The sequence below is a fragment of the Cannabis sativa genome, chromosome 2 (assembly GCF_029168945.1).
Source record: "Cannabis sativa cultivar Pink pepper isolate KNU-18-1 chromosome 2, ASM2916894v1, whole genome shotgun sequence".
Taxonomy (NCBI): Eukaryota; Viridiplantae; Streptophyta; class Magnoliopsida; order Rosales; family Cannabaceae; genus Cannabis; species Cannabis sativa.
This window is the reverse complement of record NC_083602.1, coordinates 74,003,106-74,023,052: the sequence shown is the minus strand read 5'-3', so window position 1 is coordinate 74,023,052 and position 19,947 is coordinate 74,003,106. Positions and strand designations below refer to the sequence as shown.

The window sequence follows — 19,947 nt, the reverse complement described above, 5'->3', positions numbered from 1 at the left end:
AAAACAGGTACTTCAATATGAATATTTTCTTTGAATTTTTTTTTTCTTGAAAGAGATCCTATCCAAAAAGAATAATTATTATAAATTAAAGTAAGATAAAAAATATGTAAGAATGTTAATAATATATATAAAAACAAGAGTTAGAATATATACCTTTGTGTTTCTTTTGTCTCTTTCAATACAAAATCAAATATCAATATAGTCTATAAGTTTGTAATAATGATGGAATTGAATGAGAGCTCTTAAATAATGGTAATTGCTAAAGGAGAATGAAAATGAGTAAGAAAATGGAAGAAGAATAAATGAAGTTAGTGAAAAATAAAAGAGAAGGATATATATATATATACATTATATTTATTTATTTATCTAAACAATACATCCCTAACGGCTAATTAATAAAAAATAAATAAATTTTGAATAATATTTGTGTAGTCTAATTAGATTTCATTTTCTCCACAAAATAGGTACTATTTAAGTATTAAAAGATAATAAAAAAATAAAATAATAATAATTGGAGGTTACTTATAGTAGTGCCTCAACCGTGTATACTATCTCATTATTATGATTTGATTTGTTCTTTTTAGTTTGAAAATATCAAAGTAAATATATATTTATATAATATGAGCATATAAGTAAAAAAGAAGGGCCTTTTTCATTCATGGGCCTTGGGCAGTTGCCCTTCTTGCCCATAGCTTGGGCCGGCACTGCTCGTGAGTATGTTCAAGGAATGAAAACGACTTCAAAGCAATATTTTATATGAGCATTGAGATCTTCGCAAACAAGCCGTGGCATCCCATTTTTATATATAAATGTATTTATACATAAGAATGTTAGAATTTGGGATAAGGTTGCTTCTTAAAATTAATTAGTAATATGAGTAGTAGTCCATTCATCTTATATATGGTAATTTATTTTTGTACATTAGCAATGTAGGATTAACTCTAATACACCATCCTCACGTTTGGGTCTAAAAAGTTTGAGTATAACGAACAACCTTTAAGAGACTACAAGACCGAACGTGATATTTGAAAGAATCTCACAAGATCAAATATCAAGAAATTTGTAAATTTTGAAATAGGTCAAGAACCCCAACACTTAACACTGGTACGTATGGATCGAAAAGTCCCAAATAAAGATTAAAAGCATAAACTTTTTAAGAACTTTTGTGTAATTTTTTCTTTCTAAAATTAAGTTTTTGATTCCACGGCCAATCAAGCCTAAATAAATTTGTAATGTAATAACGTGTGATGTTGCCACATATTATTTATTCTTTTTTATTTTTCAGCATGATCTCAAAATTCTGCCCTACTTTTATAAGTACCACAGTTGCCATAATGTCATTGGTCAGACAATCTCAAAAAAAAAAAAAAAAAATAAAAAATCGGAGTATTGATTCTTCGAAATGGGAACGAAGTGCAGTTGTGTTGTGTTTGACAAATCCAAAATAATAATTTTCAATTAATAACTTTTGACAAATCCAAAATAATAATTTTTGGAAAATTCTACAATGCACCCCCTTAAAATGGATATATTGATGTACCTCTATCTGTTTTAGCATCTGAAATAATTTTTTAGTCAAATTTTTTCTCATGGTCATGTATGTTATAGTTATTTAAGACATCCTGTAAAATTTTAAGAAATTCGGAAAAGTTTAACACGCCGAAAATTATGTTCAAACAGTATGTTGCACGCGTGACTATTTTATTTTATACGCGTGTAAAATAGACTGTTTGAACATTGTTTTCTATATTGTAAATTATTCCGAATTTTTCAAAATTTTGTAGGATATCTTAAATAGCTATAATGTACATGAATATGAAAAAAAATTAGACTAAAAAATTTTTCTAGATACCGAAACAAGTTAAGGGTGCATCAGTACATCTCTTTTAAGGGGGTGCATTGTAGAATCATCCATAATTTTTAATGGCTTACACAAAAAGTTCATAGTAAATTATTACAATAGTTATTACTTTCTAAAAGGAATCATATCATTAAAGAGAGAGAGAGAGAACTGGCACTTAGTAAATGCCAAACTCGGAAGTGATTCAAGTGAACAGTGTGAATTGTTGATTAAGAATGGCTGAGCAAAGAAAGCAAGAAGAAGAAGTGGAGGAGGTTGAGGTTGAGGTCATTCATGCATGGTCTCCTCCAAGATCTCTCAGTACCAGCCTTATGTACTCTTTCAACCAGGTTCACCTTCCATTCTTTCATTTTAATCTCCTTTTGGATTCCCATTGTTCGGAAAAACAACTTTATCATTTTGTGCAGATGGTTTTTGTTTTTTTGAAAAATAATTTGAGTAACCAAAGTAGGAATTTTGTTTTTACTGTCTTCCTGGTAAGATTTCAATTTCTGGGTGAAATCTACGAGGTTGGGGCACGATTGTATGTATTGATGTCAGAACGTAGAGATAACAGAAATGATCTACACTACACTAGTGTTGATTCGATTCTGTACCAAACCAAGTATAGTGGTGAATGCTTGAATTTAAAGTAGTACACACCTGCCTTCGAATTTGGATTTAATCAATGCTGTTCTTTTAACAGGAGTCTTTGTGTGTGTGTGTGTGTCTCTCTCTCTCTCATTAGAATTAGAGAATAGATTGATAGTTGTGAAATTGGGATTTGATATAATTTGCGAACCATTATCAAAGTTTGTATTTCTAATTGAAGTATCATTTATTGCTCTAAAGTAATGTTTTTTATTTTGTGATACTAATGAGTTGTATAGATTAATTTATTATGATGCTTATAGCAGTAGTACTCTTCCAGTAGTTCTTGAATGCCAATCACGATGTAAATCGCTAGTCAAGCTTTTTAATTTACCATAGAAACAATTTCTTTTACCAGTGGGTTTTTTCTAGTTTACCTTACTTCCGACATGATATCTTGATATTCCTTTATTATTGTTGAAAACTTAGTGATTATAAGATAATGTACGCTACCGTTGTTTTGTTTTGGATTTACTCAGAGAGATGATACAGAAGTGCTTGATGAACCCCTGTATGCAAATTTTATTCGGGTCACAGGCTATGATAGGCCCTACAGAGAGGAACTACTATCAACAATGGTATGCAGCTAACTCTCCATCTCTTTTTGTTTCTCATCATAACAACATATTATTAGGCTATCTAATTCTGTCTCAATTATATGATATCTCTTTGTGTTTCCATCATAATACCTTATGTTAAAATTTGCTCTACAAGCCCCCCTCCCATTTAGACTTGCAGCTTGCTTCATCTGTTATTCTAGCTTCATTTTTCATTAGACATAAGTTCATAACTTATTGCTTTTTATTTTTCACCCCAACAGGAATCTGATGGAAATAAAGTTATAGATGATATCCTTTTTAGTCCTGGAAAAAAGAAGTACAGGTACTGTAAGGTAAGGAAATATAGGTTTTAAGTATTTAGATGAAAACCTGAAGCTGCTTATCTAATGTTTAAATTTTCTGCAGCAAATAGCAAAGCATTTGGTGTCTGGTTTATCAAGTGATTTAATAAAGAAAGGAAAGCACTTCATACTGATACGCAATCCACTTGATATTTTGGTGAGCTTTTAGGTTTTCTGTTGTTTTTTTTTTTTTTCAATTGATATTTTACTGTTAATGTCTACTCATTTTTTTAATCCTCACTTACTGTGGTTTACTGATTGCTTAATCTGATGCTTTTTCAGCCATCCTTTGACAAGGTTGTGCCACCATCATTTAACGAGTTAGGTTTTGGAAGCCTGATCAGTATATACGGTGAGCTTTCAGCGTTGGGAAGGCCTCCACCAATCATTGATGCAGCTGAGCTTGAAGCGAATCCTGAGGTTTTAAGCTACCTAAATTATTCTATCTCGAAAATTCCGTGCAGAAAGCATAGCAATATGGCAGATAGATAGCTTATGAACTTATCTGTTTTCAAGATGCTTTGTCATATAGATATCTATTAACAAATATTGCAACAATGATAAAAGAATGTGTTTTTCTAGCGATATAGTTCTCTTGGATCTAAGTAATTTTAACTTTCAGCCATACATAAAGAAAACAATATTACACTCTTGAACTTAGAAGTTGCAAGGCTCACCGGGTTCTGTTTTTTCTAAGAAAACTTTAACTGAATATTTTGAGCTCGGTGATTTTCTCAGGTATTGTCTAATATTTTTGTTACACCAATCTTGTTTTTATGTAGGTTACATTACGTGGTCTTTGTGAAGAATTGGATATTCCTTTTCAAGCCTCAATGCTTAAGTATGTTCTGTAAATTTTCCGCTTAATATATAACATAAATTTGCTGTTTCTACTTTATAGAACAACTGTGTTCTGCACTCAGTAGCTTGTCCATGAAATAAATATCAATTTAATTTTTTTTTTCAGATGGGAAGCTGGCCCAAAACCAGTAGATGGCATTTGGGCTCCGTGGTGGTACAAAAGTGTACATAAATCAACTGGATTTGAACGAGTTAGGAAGTATCCTGTGGTATGCTGTTTGTGTTTCTTAGCCAATGGTTCAAACATGTTGAAATACAAATTGTCATTATCTATTGAAGTATTAATAATGTTATATTTTTCTTATTTTTGTCATTTTAAATTACTTCCATGTGCTTATAAAATCAAAGCAATATTTTCTTTTGATGTTAATTTGTAATTTCCATGTTTTCGTTAATGCAGTTCGACATTTTCTTTCTTGTAAATCAATTGTTTATACCTGCTTAGATCTTTAGTGGTTTAATGCATCTTTTTTGTGGTGCTTATCAGGGTTTTGAATAGCAACTTAAGTGTTTAGGAAGAATGGTGCCTTTGACTGAGCTTATTCTATATTCTTATTTCTCAGCCTTTTCCCCTGTCTCTGTATGATGTATTGGAGCAAACTCTACCTCTGTACAATTGGCTTCGGCGTCATTCGAAGCACACATCACATTTGCTAAAGTCCCCCTTGCCTCCTCCTGATCTTCCTAATCCTGAAAATGCAAAGCTATTTGCATGGGTTGGTGATGAGATTCTACCACGAGAAAGTGCGAAGGTACCTTAAGATGAGTCGTGTTGTAACCAACTGTTGAATAGTTAAAAGATCTATTATGTGCTAATGTCTAGAGACTTATCCATTTCGTCACCAATACAAGGTTTCTGTGTTCGACTCTGTTGTCCAAGGAGGTGATTCAGCTTGGGAGGGACTCCGAGTTTACGATGGAAAGATATTTAAGCTTGAAGAGCATTTAGATAGGTCAGCGAAGAAAATTGGCTTTGATACAAATGCATGTATAAAATGTATATTTAACATTAGTTCGGCTGTATCTTGGGTCAGAATTGCAGTATGCAATAAGTATGAAATCAAATAATCGTTAGTAAAGGGAAACTAAACAATTTGGTCCATTTTACTACTGTAATTTATGTTCTAATCAATTAGAATTGTGAATTTCATGAGAGTTCACTGCTAAAATTGAAGAATGTTCCCAGGGCATTTCAGCAGAGCACTGTGATACTTATATGTAACAAACATGAATTTCTTTCTTATTAAGCACGTGTAGATATTTTTGTATAATTTAATGATGATTCAATCTATACCATTTCATTATAAACGTCTCATGAAAATTGATTTAAGTTTACATTCAACAGGTTGTTTGACTCGGCAAAGGCTTTAGCTTTCGAGAATGTGCCTAGTCGTGAAGAGGTAAGAATGACTAGAATTGATATATGGCTTGGATAAAAGACGTATGCTTCCTATAGTTTGCACAACTCAAGCATATATATATATTTAATTCATAGATAACATATAAATATGCTTCATGTTTGGGCTTAATAAAAAGGAATTTCGCTTCATTTATTTTTTTCCTTAAGTTTGAGAGGAGTTGTCCCAGTAGAGTATGAATGTATAATTGCAGGTCAAAGAAGCCATCTTCAGAACTCTTATTCGGAATGGTATGTTTGATAATACACACATCAGGCTAAGTCTAACGCGTGGCAAGAAGGTATGCTGAGAAATTCCCACCCCTTTTATATTTCTCCAGCTCTGTATGCACATGAGTTGATAAGCCAGATTTACCATTTGAATATCATTCTCTTACTATGATTATCAACATACTAATTAATAATAATTCTTATCATCGTTGTTGCTGTCATCATTCATTGCTGTCATTTTTTTTGAATTCACTAAGTAAAACTACTACAATAGTTCCACTTCTTGGAAGGTTTATCAGGTGCATTAAGAGGGTTGTCAGCATTAAACCTGTAGAGTTTTATACACTTAAGTTAGATATCTTTTGACCATGAAATTAAATGGGAGTGGTAAGTAAAGAACTCCCACTCTGAAATTGCTTCCTTATTCATTTCTCTGCTTTACCTATGGATGGTCATAGGATGAGTACATTCACTTGATCCTTGACTCGTTTTACACCTCTGAGTGGCACAAAGGCATCATTTTTAACTGATCTAAAAATCTTGTCTAGCTTATGTTTCTTTAGGACTCACTCAGTCTACATATGTCTTTAATGATGATATTTATGTCTTTTTCAGGTTACTTCTGGCATGAGTCCAGCATTCAATCTCTATGGTTGCAACCTTATAGGTAAGTCGATATTTTATTTTTGTGTCACTTAATAGTTAATAGTTAACCTTTTAGTAATTTCCATATACACGTGTATTAGACTTCTGATTATACTTCCATCAGTATTTCCCTTCAAAATGGGTTATAACTGTTCAGCTGACTATGAGAAATCGTTCTTCTCTGTCTCAAAATTTTCCTATTTGCTCCCTTCTCCTTCTGACATTTGGTACGGTCACCAATTAAAGGAAGTTTGTTTCAATGCTTCACAAACTAATATTTTTCAAATGCTCTTTATTGGAGTTCGTTCCATTGTTAATGGATTGTGCAAATACAAAAGAGAAGCTGTTTGTAATTGTGATACATCATTTTCTGTGCTTAGTGCTTTTTTTTTTTTTATTAAACTTGCAGTACTTCCTGAATGGAAACCCCCTGTCTATGATAATACACATGGTATAACTCTGGTCACAGCTTCTACTCGTCGTAATTCACCAAATGTAAGATGCTACTTTCTGCTTCCTATTTGACGTAGCTTTGTTTTTCAGTAAATAAGAAAGAAAAAAATTACATGCCACTTGATGCTAAGTGATTGGTTGAGTGGTGAGTGTTTTAGTGGTGGGGGTTCAAATTCACGAAACTAATTTCTACTGTTAGAGCATAACATAGTTGCAAGGTCTGCTTAGAGCTGTTGGTGTAGAAAGTTTTTTTTTTCTCATACCATCTTATTGTTTGGGAGCCTTCAAGAGAAAGTTTTAGGCTTCAGACTGTGACAATAATGCATAATTTAATACCAGCGGAATAAGCATCTACGTCTGATATAAATAAGTGGGTAAGTGTGCAAATGGGAGATCTGGTGACTCCAGAATCATATTTCTAAAATGTTGGAATGTCTCTGTTCTACTCCTCTGTTTTATTTAATGCCTGACCAGAAAATTATTCGTCTCTGCATTTGTGGGTTTTCTTTCTTTGATTTTGGTGGGGTGGAACAACAAATTTAGATGCTAGGAATTGAATTGATAATACCAAGCTGGTGACTATTAAAGTTATGAGGAAAAATTGATCATAGAACTTCAAAAGCAGTCCAATAGTCAGTAGTGGATGTCAGATTAAATACAGAAGTTAGGAAATGTTAGAATATTAGCTGTAAATTAGCTAGAAAATAAGGTCAGTTGTAATTATTTTCTTTTCCTATTTTCTCTGGTACTTTCCTATTTTAGTTTCTCTTAGGTTGTATAAACACATGCTAATTATATGAATAATATAGACAATTCATTAACCATTTTCTACATGTTATCAGAGCAAAATTCAAAACTCGAAATTATGGTTTTTCACAAAATTGAGATTTGCAATTAGGGTTTGTTCTTCATCTTCCTTAAGGCTCATTTCTCAAAAAACATATTTAGAGAGCACGTGAACTTTCACTGTCGGCACCATCGGATTATCTGCAGAACCCCGGAGTTTGGTGGTGGAATTCGTGCGCGTGAGCCACATGCACCGCCTGAAGTTTTTGCGACAATCCCACGTGCTGACACGTGGAGGCGCTGTGTAGCGGCGATTTCGATGGCAATTTGTCTCTGGTGGTCAGTTTTGAGCTGGTCTTTCACTTCTGGTTTTGGGTCGTTCGGTGCTCATGTATTTTGGGCAAGTTTTAGTTCTCCTAGTTTTGGGCTTCTGATCCTTTTGTTTGCCTCTTCATCTTTTTGTTCTCCTATTGGATTTTGATTGTTGGCTCATTATCTCATTTTGTTCTCTACTTGTTGTCTCAATTTGTTTGCTCCTTTATCAAATTTGTTGGTTGGTTTGTTGTTTCAGTTAGTTTGGTGGGACGAACATAATATTTGTAATGGCTTCTGGAAGACCAATTCTTGTTTCTGCAGATGAATATGCCAAATTCTTACAGTATCAAGAGTCTCTTAAGTATTCATCCTCTTCTATCACTACCATTGCTGATTTAGGTAAACCAAATTCGTGTCTTCTTTCCTTGTCTTCCAAATGGGTTATTGATTCTAGTGCTACAAACCATTTGACAGGTGATTCTAGCTTCTTTTCTGATTTTTAACCTCATGCTTCAGTTTCTACTGTTACCTTAGTCGATGGGTCACCATCTTGTGTTCTTGGGTCTGGTAAAATTACTCCTACACCAATGCTTCCTTTGTTGTCCGTCTTACATTTACCTAATTTTTCTTTTAATTTGATCTCTGTCAGCCAACTTTCTTGTGATCTTAGTTGTTGTATCTCTTTTGCACATGATTATTACTTATTTCCGGATCTTATGACGAAACAAATTATTGGTAAAGGACATGAATCTAGAGGTCTCTACATTCTTGATACACCAATACCTAAATCAGTTGCTTGTTCTGGTGTACAATCTCCCTTCGAGGCACATTGTAGTTTGGGTCACCCTCTTCCTCAGCTTAAAATGTTTTGCTCACAATATAGTAAGTTGTCTTCGTTAGATTGTGAATCATGTCAGTTTGCTAAATATCACCGCCTCAGTTCAAGTCCTACAGTCAATAAACGTGCCAGTGCTCCTTTTGAATTAGTTCATTCTGATGTTTGGGGTCCTTCTCCTACCTTGTCTAAACTTGATTTTCGTTATTTTGTTACTTTTGTGGATGGTTATTCTCGTGTCACTTTGTTGTTTTTGATGAAGAACCGTTCTGAATTGCTCTCTATTTTTTGTGCCTTTTATGCTGAAATTCAAAATCAATTTAATGTGTTTTTTCGTACAGTGAGAAGTGATAATGCCAAAGAGTACAATCAAGTTTATTTCAATCTTATATGGTTCAAAATGGCATGATACTCCATCTGAAAATGGTGTAGCAGAACGGAAAAATAGACATCTCCTTGAAAAAACTCGAGCTGTCTTATTTGAAATGCTTGTTCCTAGACCGTTTTGGCTCGATGCTGTTTTCGTTGCATATCTTTTAAATAACCGCATGTGATCTGTTGTTTTCAAGGTGGGATCCCTTACAAAATTCTTTTTCCCAATAAGCTCTTAATCTTCCTATTGAGCCAAGAATTTTTGGCAGCACTTGCTTTGTCGTGATGTTCGTCCACATATAACCAAATTAGATCCAAAGTTATTGAAGTGTGTATTCCTTTGTTATTCTTGTCTTCATAAATGATATAGGTGTTATTGCCCCGATCTTAACAAATATCTTGTTTTTATCGATGTTACTTTTGTGTAAATTACAATTTATTTTTTGTCTTCACCTAAATTTACTCATCAGGGGGAGGATGATGATTTGTTGGTATATTCTATCACATGTTCTACACTTGACATATGTTTTGACGAGTCTCTTATTCCTCCATCTGTCTTGGTCACAGCTCTTGACATGCCTACACCTCCTCCACCTTTTCCGCCTCCTATTAAAGTGTATTTCAGGTGTCCACCCCCTCTGTCTCCTCTACAACTTGTTTCATGTCTTGCACTTGCTTCTTCGTCATCACATCCGGACCCCAGGGATGATCTTCCCATTGCATTACATAAAGGCAAACGCAAATGTACCTATCCTATTTCTTCTTTTGTTTCTATAATCATTTGTGCTCATCTTCTTGCTCCTTCATTAATTCTCTTGATTCTATTTCGATACGTAAACCTATTCGTGAAGCTCTATCTCATCCTAGTTGGCTTGCTGCCATGATAGAAGAGATGGATGTTTTAGATGCGAATGGCACTTGAGACTTGGTTGTTTTACCTTCAAGAAAACGGGTCATAGGGTGCAAATGGGTATTAATCTAGATGGAACAGTTGCTCGATTAAAGGTTTGTCTTGTTGCCAAGGGTTATGCTCAAACTTATAGAGTCGACTATTGTGATACTTTTTCTACTGTTGCTAAATTGACATATGTTCGACTTTTTATTTCCATTGCAGCTACTCATCATTGACCTTTATATAAACTTGATATTAAAAATGTTTTCTTCATGGAGATCTTCAGTAAGAGGTGTATGTGGAGCAATCTCCTGGGTTTGTTGTTCAAGGGGAGTCAGGGCGAGTTTGTCGTCTTCGCAAATCTTTACATGGTTTGAAACAAAGTCCTCGAGTTTGGTTTGGTAAATTTAGTTAGGCTATTGAGAAATTTGGTATGTTGGAAAGTAAGTCCGACCATTCTGTGTTTTATAAATGATCAACTACTGGTATTATTTTGTTAATTGTGTATGTGGATGATATTGTTATTACTGGAGATGATACTAGAGGCATCTCATCCCTTAAATCATTCCTTCTTACCCAATTTAACACGAAGAATTTGGGGTGCTCAAGTATTTTTTTGAGAGTTGAAGTCACTCGGAGTAAAAAAGGTATTTTTCTATATCGAAGAAAGTATGTACTTGATTTGTTAACTTAGACAGGAAGATTGGGAGCAAAATCTTGTAGTACTCCAATGAGTCCTACTATGCACCTAACGAGTGATGGAGAACTATTTGAAGTCCCTGAGAAGTATTGTAGATTCCTCCAAGTATTGCAGTCTCAGTTAGTGTTGTCACTCAGTTTATGTCATCTCCAACGATTTATCATTGGGCAACATTAGAACATATTTTGTGTTACTCGAAAGGAGCACCCAGACGAGGTATTGTTTACAGGGATCACGGGCACACCCAAATTGAGTGTGTTTCTTAGATGCAGATTGGACTGGTTCCAAGGTAAATAGAAGATCCACTTCAGGTTATTTTGTCATTGTTGAGGGTAATTTGGCATCTTAGAAGAGTAAGAAGCAAAATGATGTGTCCAGATACAGTGCAGAATCAGAATGTAGGGCTATGAGACAATCTGTGTGTGAGATAATGTCGATAGATCAACTTTTGACTGAAGTAGGATTGTAGTACTAGCAAAATTGTGGTGTGATAAACAAGTTGCTCTTCATATTGCCTCAAATCCTGTGTTCCATAAGCGTACTAAGGGCCAGTTTGGCACAGCTGTGCTGTGGGAAAAAAGCAGCTGTAGTTGTGCTGTGAAAAAAGCAGCTGTTCTAAAACTGTGAAAAAAAGCTGAGCTGAGTGTTTGGTAAATTATAAATTTCAAAGTACTGTGAGTTGTTAAGATCTATCATAATGATAATGTTATAATCTAGTTTATTATAATAATAAATATATAAAACTTATTTTGTATAATATTATATTTTTTTTTACATTTTTTTATTTTTTTTTCAAATATAAATTTATATGCATTTGATAAAAATAATTTATAATATTTTTTATTATGTTTGATCAAATTTAAAAAAAATTAGAAACTGTATAAGAAAAATTCTAGGTTGATGTTGTTTGTTAATAATAAAATAAAATATAAATTATTTTTTTTAAAAAAATAAGAGATTTAATAATTATTTTTTTTCTTCAAAAACAATTATTTATTTTATTATAAATAGTTTATTTTAATTATTTTTTTTAATATGTAATAAATAAGTAAATATGGTTTTAGTACAAAAAAAATTATTATAGTTTTTTAAATAAAACAGCTTTTTCTAAAAGTTGGGTTGGAGCAGCTTTAGCTTCTAGCTGTAGCTTCTCTAAAAATTCTTCAAAAAGCTGTTTTTTAACTGTTTACCAAACACATTTTTATCACAACTTTTTCAAAAAGCAGCTTTTAGGTTGTGCCAAACGGGCCCTAAGCACATTGAAGTTGATTGTCATTTTGTTTGTGAGAAAATTCAATAAGGCTTATCTCTACAGGATATGTGAAAACTGGAGAACAATTAGGAAACAATTTTACAAAGGCTTTGAATGGGGTGCGGGTTGATTATCTTTGTAACAAAGTGGGCATGATTAACTTTTATTCTCCAGCTTGAAGGGGAGTTAGAATATTAGCTGTAAATTAGCTAAAAAATAGGGTCAATTGTAATTATTTTTTTTCCTATTTGCTTTGGTACTTTTCTATTTTAGTTTTTCTTAAGTTGTATAAATATAAGCTAATTACATGAATAATATAGTCAATTCATTAACCATTTTCTAAAGGAAATAAAGTGTTAAAATATTAAATTAATAAGTTTTTATTGAACAATACCTAGAGACATTATCAATTATTCTCCTTTTGGTGGCTTACATTAATTCTCTGCAGTAAAATTTTCTCTTACAATGGTATAAAGTTCAGTCGCTAATATATTGCACAATATTTTTTTTTCATAATTGCAAGAGATTAATAAATTATTCTGTTCTGCTGGCTCAGTTTTTACATTGTCTTTTAACAGAATTTGGACTCAAAGATTCATCACAACAACCTTCTTAATAATATTCTAGCAAAGGTAATTTCTTATTCTCTATGATACAAATCCATAGAATGTGATAATGTGTTGTTGTGTAATGACTGATCATTCTTTTGATACATATACTGTTGACTGCTCCTAAATTTGCTGAAATTGAATGTTGGGTTCATAACTGTGTAATATAATGAACTAGAAAGTTCTAGGGTAGAATATAAGGTGAGATTTTCAGTGCAAGAATGTGCAGAACATGATTTGGTAAAATCAGTGACACTGTAACAGCCTGGTAGATTTGCATTCTTCTATGCCACTAATGTGTTGGTGCTCATGGATTTATTCTTGTTTTAATTTGAACATGTTTATTGGATGGTGCAGATAGAAGGAAATAATGGAAATGCTGGTGATGCAATCATGCTTGATTATGAAGGTTTCGTGTCTGAAACAAATGCTACAAATATTGTAAGGTTTATGCTTAAGTAATAATAAATATCTGAGTGTTTGTTTTAGTACTTTCCAGACAACATTTGTTAAATTGTGGAAAGCATTCCCACTGTGGATAGTTATGATTATGATTATGAATATCAAATGTATATAATTGTAATGCGAAAAGTTTGGTCATTAATTTCTGACAATCCAATTGTTTTGGTGTGCAGTTTTTAGTGAAGAAAGCCCGTGTTTCGACACCTCATGCTGATTACTGTCTTCCTGGCATTACCCGTGCTACTGTAAGCTGTTTTAACTTTCCATCTGCAGATTGCATTAGCGTCTCCACTGACTGAGGCTTATTTCATATAATATTTAATAACAAGAGATGAGTAGGTCAAGAATATTAAGCTATCTATGTCTAATTTTAATATTTCACTTATGAATGTCAATAAAGGTGCTTTAAGTCCACATAGCAAAAGTAAATTTTGGTCTGGAATGATCCATTCATTTTCTTGGAGGTGTAGGTTATGGACCTTGTAGTGAAGGAAAAGTTTGTGTTAGAGGAGCGCAGAATCAGTCTTTCAGAGTTCCATACTGCAGATGAGGTATGCATTCATCAATACGTATTACATATACTAATTATATAAATGTACCTACAGATAATTTCTATCAAACGAGCATTTTACCTCAAGTATCTACATATCCCTCTTGTTAACTGCTCTTTCAAGTGTATTAAATTGAGCAATGACCAGAAGTAGAAAGTAACATTTTTAAGACATAAAAATCTCTTGCCAGTTGCCATGAACAAGATGGGGATGACATGTCTTGAATATGTTAACCTCTGGTTCTTCGAGTGCATTATAGAGTGAATCACTGACCCATTTATAATATAGGCTGGACTGCTGAGATTAAATTATTTGTTGTCTTTGTGAGAATATTGTTGCTCCTTTTCATCCCTCTGTGTTCTGCAGGTATGGACTACAGGGACTATGGGGGAACTCACACCGGTAAGTCCCTTATTAATATTCCAGACATTTATAAATGAGTGTTCTCACCACAATTTACAATGCAGAAACATATTTAGTGTGAAGAAAATGACCATCAACATTAGTATGTACTAATTAATTGAAGTAGTATCTTTATAAATATATGTAGACAATACATTATGAACTCAAATTCATCAAACTTTTTTTTTGAAAATGTAATTATGATTCACATTCTTGTCATATTGTATTACTTAATTGGATTTGCTATTCTTTAAGAAAAACATTTCACTATTACCAGGATCAGATAAGGTTGGGATTTTCTATTTGCACCATTTAATTCAGTGATTTTGAATAGTGACAAAGACAGGTTCCTACAAAGGAAAACAGCTTAGATTCATTTGTCTTTAAAATACGCAGTTTTTTTCTCCTGTTTAAACCATGCAACAATTTCTTCCTATCAATAAGAAATAAAATCTTAAAGACTTCTGGATTACATTTTTCAGGTTGTGAAGATTGATGGGCGTGTAATTGGAGATGGGAAAGTGGGGCCTGTGACCCAACATCTGCAAGAAGCTTACAAAAAGCTGACAGAAGATTCAGGAGTACCCATCCCAACATACCAAAAGACTTAATAGTCACTGCTTCTAAAAGGTGTGATTTCTACACTGGCGTGAACCATATCAGTTCGTCAGTTACTGAGAAATGTTTCCCTATTCCATTATCTCCTCAGTTGTGAGATTCATAACTGGTAACTCTACACTAACATAACAAACTTCGTTGCTAGTTATATAGTTTATTGTCATCTTTATTCAAGTAATCCTCCATCTTTACCAATAAAAATATGTTTTATTTAGCAGGTTTTTCTGCTATCTTAGGTCTTTTGGGCCAGTGGTGGAGATGTGAATCCAATGATTCATAGCCTGGAGTTAGAATCTACCACTACGGAGAACGCCTACAGAGACCTGCAAGTGTAGTGATATTCATTGCCATCATACATGAAGCTTCATTGTGTAATCTTTTATCATTTGTGTTTGTTTCAGATTATTGTTTTGCACTAAATAAAGACTGTTCTTTGAGCTTTAAGCCAATCCAAGCTAATTGATCTATGTCATTTACACTGTAACGTGTGGGAAATGCTAGCAATGATAAATAAATCCTTTTTTTTTTTTTTTTTTTTTTTTTGAATAAGCAATGATAAATAAATCTGATAAATCTGTTTTGCATCCTTTTCTTTGTTATAGAATACTTCGTTCCCAAAATTTTCAAAATTAAAACCTTTACATGCAATTTTGGTCATTAATTTAGATGTTCGGTACAATTAATCTTTGAACTGAAATTTTGAGAATAAATTCCTTTAAACTATAGTTCTGTTGTAATTTCTACTGTTCCATCTACTTTAATTTGTTAAGTACCAAGATAGATATACATGTGGTAGATTTTTATTGGTCAGCCTTATTATAATTATTCAAATAATTAATTTTTCTTGTAAAATATAAAAATAATTAGAAATCATCTTAAATATAAAAATAAATGATAATAAACTAAAATAAAATAAGCTTTTTTCATAAATGTACAACAAAAATAAAATAATTACAAAAAGGGCTATTTACAAAAATATGAGAAAATAATTATTTTATAAACCGGGTGGCAGTTAAATTTCTCTGTGGCAGTTAAATTTCTTCTGTGGCAGTTTAATTTCTTCTTCAATTTTTTCTTTTTCCTTCAAAGAAAATTTTATATAATTTTTGAGATGATGTTATCTTTTTAATCGATTTTGGGTATGTTGCTTGTTGGAAGCGGCAACATTAATAATTGATTAATGAGATCTACATAACCACCATGCGATTTCAAGACACCGACTCTCAGATATGTATTCTCTTATTTTTACTTTTTTGGCCATAAACGTTTCTACAATTCCTTATTATTCTTTTTTGTTTTTCTCATTTGATTTATCATAGAATTTTCATCTTATCTATGTGTTTTTTATTTTTTATTTATTTTTTTTTACTGTCTTTTTCTTTGTTCTGTATATTTTATTTTTCCAGAGGTTCTTTTATACTACAATTTGAAATAGTGTCAGTCCTTTACAATATTTCTTGACTGCACTTTTCATCTTGGGTTCAATCAAACTCCTTTTTCTATCTCTGGATTTCCTACCATTAACACCATATCGCCACTTTTCGGTATGTTGATCTGAATGGAGATTTCAGTGCTGTTCCAAGAATGTCTTTCCAACCTATGTTTTATCATTATTATTATTATTATAACAATTTTTAAATATTCATTTTTAATATATATATATTTTTTTTTTGTTGTGTGACCAAATCACTATGCGTCAATTTTTTGGTGGTTCTTATTTGTCACTAATGATCAGGGGTGATTACTCATGCAACAGTTTTTTATGGCTGGTTGGGTAGTTCGTTGAAAGTGGTGGAGATTTTCTTGGTTATTTTTTTTTACGTGTCTAATTAGTTTTTTAATTTTTTTACAGAATTATTGGTAGTTTTTTTTTTTTTTTTTTTTTTTTTTTGAAAACAGAATTATTGGTAGTTATTAACCTAAATATATTATTTTAGGTAGCATTTCTTATTTTTTATTGATTTATTATTTTAAAATATTGTTATTTATTTTTTAGTTATTAGATTATTTTAGTTTTTTTTTATATTACTCTTTTTCAATTTTTCATTTATGTTGTTAAGTTTTATCCAATTTTTCTTTTAATAAGTTATTTTATTTGTCTTAACATTGCAAGTATTTTTTATATATTGTTGTGTTATTTTGTACGGTAATATTATTATATTATGTTAATGTTCATTAGTTTATTATGTAAAATTTTATCTTTTGGAGATGACAAAAATTTAACAAGTTTGAACAAGATCTCTCTCCAAGTATTCGAGTTAGAGATAAGTTTCTATCTTTTTTTTTTTTTTTTTTTTATTTTATCTATTACATTATTATTATTATTATTATTATTATTATTATTATTATTATTATTATTATTATTATTATTATTATTATTATTATTTTTATTATTTTCATTGGTATAATATGTTCTAATCATTATTATTTTTTCTTTGGTTTTGTAGGGAGGTTCACAGATTAGTAGCAGCTAAACTTATGTAGCTTTAGTGGTTGCACTGGATTGGTCTCTTGCATCGGGCTACCTAATAAATCTTTTGAGTCTAATTGATTATTTTCAATTACTGTATTATCTAGGAGATCCTTCTTTTTTGTTTTGAAGTAGGATCTTTCCTAGATTTTTTTTGCTAGTTTGTTATCCAGTTTTCCTGAGGCATCTCTAATTCATGTTTATTGTACACATGAATTAGTAGTTCGTGCACTCAGGGTGGATGATAAACTAATTTGAATAGCTGATTTTTCATCTTTTCTCTATGTATAAACTTTTGAATATTTTTAATGAAAGTTCATTGTCAAAAAAAAATAAAATATGAGAAAATAAAGCTATGTTTTGATATATATGGCATAAAAACTTAATTACCCTAAATATGACATTTTTTTAAAAAAACTTACAAATATGAGAAAAAGTCATGGTGAATGCCATAAAAAACTTTAAATTTGTGTGTTTTTTTTTTAAAAAAAATAAAACACTAAAATAAATAAAAAAAATGATCTCAACTGTAGATGTTATTTTTTTTTTTTACAGAAATTAAACTTGTTTTTTTTATTTGAACTACTGTTTGTTTTTTTTTTTAATTAAAAACTAATTATTTCATTAAAAGCAGCAGAAAAAAAAAACTAGTTTCATCAACATCATCCTGAAAAAAAAAAAACAATTTTAAAAAATATAATCTAAAAATACAAACTTTAAAAATCAGTTTCATCAGCATTGAAAGAAAGTAATAATTTTATTAAAAGAATAAAAAAATAGTTGCATTATGTTATTACAAATTTTTTATTTTAAGTTACTTTTTTATTATTTTGTTTCTAGGTTCGAAACTTACACTTATATTTTGTTTTTAATATTGGTATGCATTGTGTGTTGTTTTGATTATATTTGTGATTAGTATTTTTGTGTGTGTGTATTTTTTTTATTTGATTGTCTGATGAAACTGGTTTCAGTTAACTTTATAATTAACATTTATATTTTGTTATGATTTTTTATAGCGTCAAAACTGGTTTCACAGGTTTTAACTGTTCTGTAATGGGGTTGCTCCATTTTTATGATATTATTGTATTTTTTTAGTTTGTATAAAACCAGTTTTATTATTGTATGATATTTGAACAATAATTTTTATTTTATTAAATAATTAGTTTCTGACACACATATTATTTTATTATTTTCATAACTGATTTTTTTAAAGTAAATAGTTTTCATAAATGGTTTTTTTATTGTTGTTCATAATTGAGTTTTAAGTTTCAATTTTTTATTTGATTATTTCAAGAAACTAGTTTTTATTTGTTTGTTTTTATTTTGGTTGTTTTACTAACTGGTTTCTCACATTCCACTGTTTTTTTTTTGTTATTCTTTTATGGTTTTTATTGCATTTTCGTCTCTTTAATTTTCTTTGTTTCTTTTTTTTCTCTTTGATTTTAATTTCTGTTTCTCTTTGTTATATTTGCTACATAATGTATGTTTAAATTAATTCTATTTTTTGAGCAAGCAAATAAAAATTAAATGCCAAAATAAAGAATGAAGTTAGAAGTTTGGTTATTAGGTATTCATATAAAATTTATATGTTCAAAACTGGTTTTTAAATTTAGTATCGTTTGTAAAAGTTTAGTTATTAGACATTGTGTATTTTTCATTATGTTATTGATGAAACTATTTTTTTTTTGCCTCTTTTAATGAAATAATTAGTTTCTTTTAATATTGATGAAACTGGTTTTTAAAGTTAGTATCGTTTTTAGATTGTAATTTTTTTTCATTATCTTATTGATGAAACTATTTTTTTTATTCTTTTAATGAAATTATTAGTTTCTTTCAATGTTCATGAAATTAGTTTTTAAAGTTTGTATTCTTTTTAAATTATGATTTTTTATATTGTTTTTTTTTTTTTCATGATGATGTTGATGAAATTGGTTTTTTTTTTTCTGCTATTTTTAATAAAATAATTAGTTTTTAACAAAAAAACAAAAAAAAAAATAAATAGTAGTTTAAATGAAAAAAATAAGTAATTTCTATAAAAAATAAGATATAAAAATGTACACTTATTATATCTATTTATATGTATACAAAGAGAAAAAAAATAGTTTGAGAAAAAAATTAAAAAAAAAAGAGAGACACAAAGAGAAATTAGAAAAAAAAAAAAAATTAAAGAGAGAGAAGAGAAAGAAAGAAAAAAAAAGGTCAGCAACTAACTTAAAAAATTGAAAAGAAAAAAGAGAGCCAAAATTGACTAAAACATATATATAAAAAAGACAAAAAAAGAAAAAGCTTTTTAAAGCTTTAATAAGTAAAAACCAGTAAAAAAGAAAAAAAAATTAAGAAAAATATAAATGTAAAAATTTCTTTGTCAAATTATAAAGAAAGAAAAAAAAAATAAACTAAAAAAATAATAAAACTAATTAAGTTAGAAACAAAAACATTAATATGGGTTTGGATAATACGTTTACAAAAATATGGCATATTAAATACCATAAAAAATCTTAAATGTGAAAAAATACCATAGAAGAGTGGCAAACCTATAATGCCATATTTTTTTTAACTTTTTTACAAAATCACATATTTCATGTAATTTTCACTTACAAAAAATGTGCAAAAAAAAATTATTTGAAAAAATTATACATTTTGAAAACATATTACATAAAACCATACATTTTAATCATTAAATAATATAAATCATTAATGATTAAA

General features: G+C 30.4%; 1 protein-coding gene across 6 annotated transcripts; it reads left to right on the top strand.

Moving 5' to 3' along the window:
* The first annotated feature begins 1,918 nt into the window (after positions 1–1,918).
* On the top strand, positions 1,919–15,304 carry LOC115719285 (branched-chain-amino-acid aminotransferase-like protein 1). 6 transcript variants are annotated; one of them, XM_030648263.2, is made up of 20 exons: positions 1,919–2,190; positions 2,971–3,069; positions 3,312–3,383; positions 3,457–3,549; positions 3,675–3,812; positions 4,175–4,233; positions 4,360–4,462; positions 4,817–5,005; positions 5,106–5,206; positions 5,599–5,653; positions 5,865–5,951; positions 6,496–6,547; positions 6,935–7,020; positions 12,709–12,762; positions 13,096–13,179; positions 13,374–13,445; positions 13,671–13,751; positions 14,118–14,153; positions 14,636–14,783; positions 14,990–15,304. In XM_030648263.2, exons 1-19 carry the CDS (start codon positions 2,077–2,079, stop codon positions 14,762–14,764), a joined length of 1,704 nt encoding a protein of 567 aa, XP_030504123.2. In that variant the 5' UTR covers positions 1,919–2,076; the 3' UTR covers positions 14,765–14,783; positions 14,990–15,304. The 6 variants fall into 6 exon arrangements, 3 of the variants coding, with proteins under 3 accessions (XP_030504123.2, XP_030504125.2, XP_030504124.2); XM_030648265.2 differs by having other exon boundaries at positions 1,929–2,190; positions 15,008–15,304; XM_030648264.2 differs by having other exon boundaries at positions 1,929–2,190; positions 14,987–15,304.
* The last annotated feature ends 4,643 nt before the right edge of the window (positions 15,305–19,947 follow it).

Coding starts and splice junctions, on each gene's coding strand:
- LOC115719285 (XM_030648263.2), top strand. CDS start 2,077: ATGGCTGAGCAAAGAAAGCAAGAAGAAGAAGTGGAGGAGGTTGAGGTT. Junction 2,191..2,970: donor TTATGTACTCTTTCAACCAG/GTTCACCTTCCA, acceptor GGATTTACTCAG/AGAGATGATACAGAAGTGCT. Junction 6,548..6,934: donor CTATGGTTGCAACCTTATAG/GTAAGTCGATAT, acceptor TTAAACTTGCAG/TACTTCCTGAATGGAAACCC.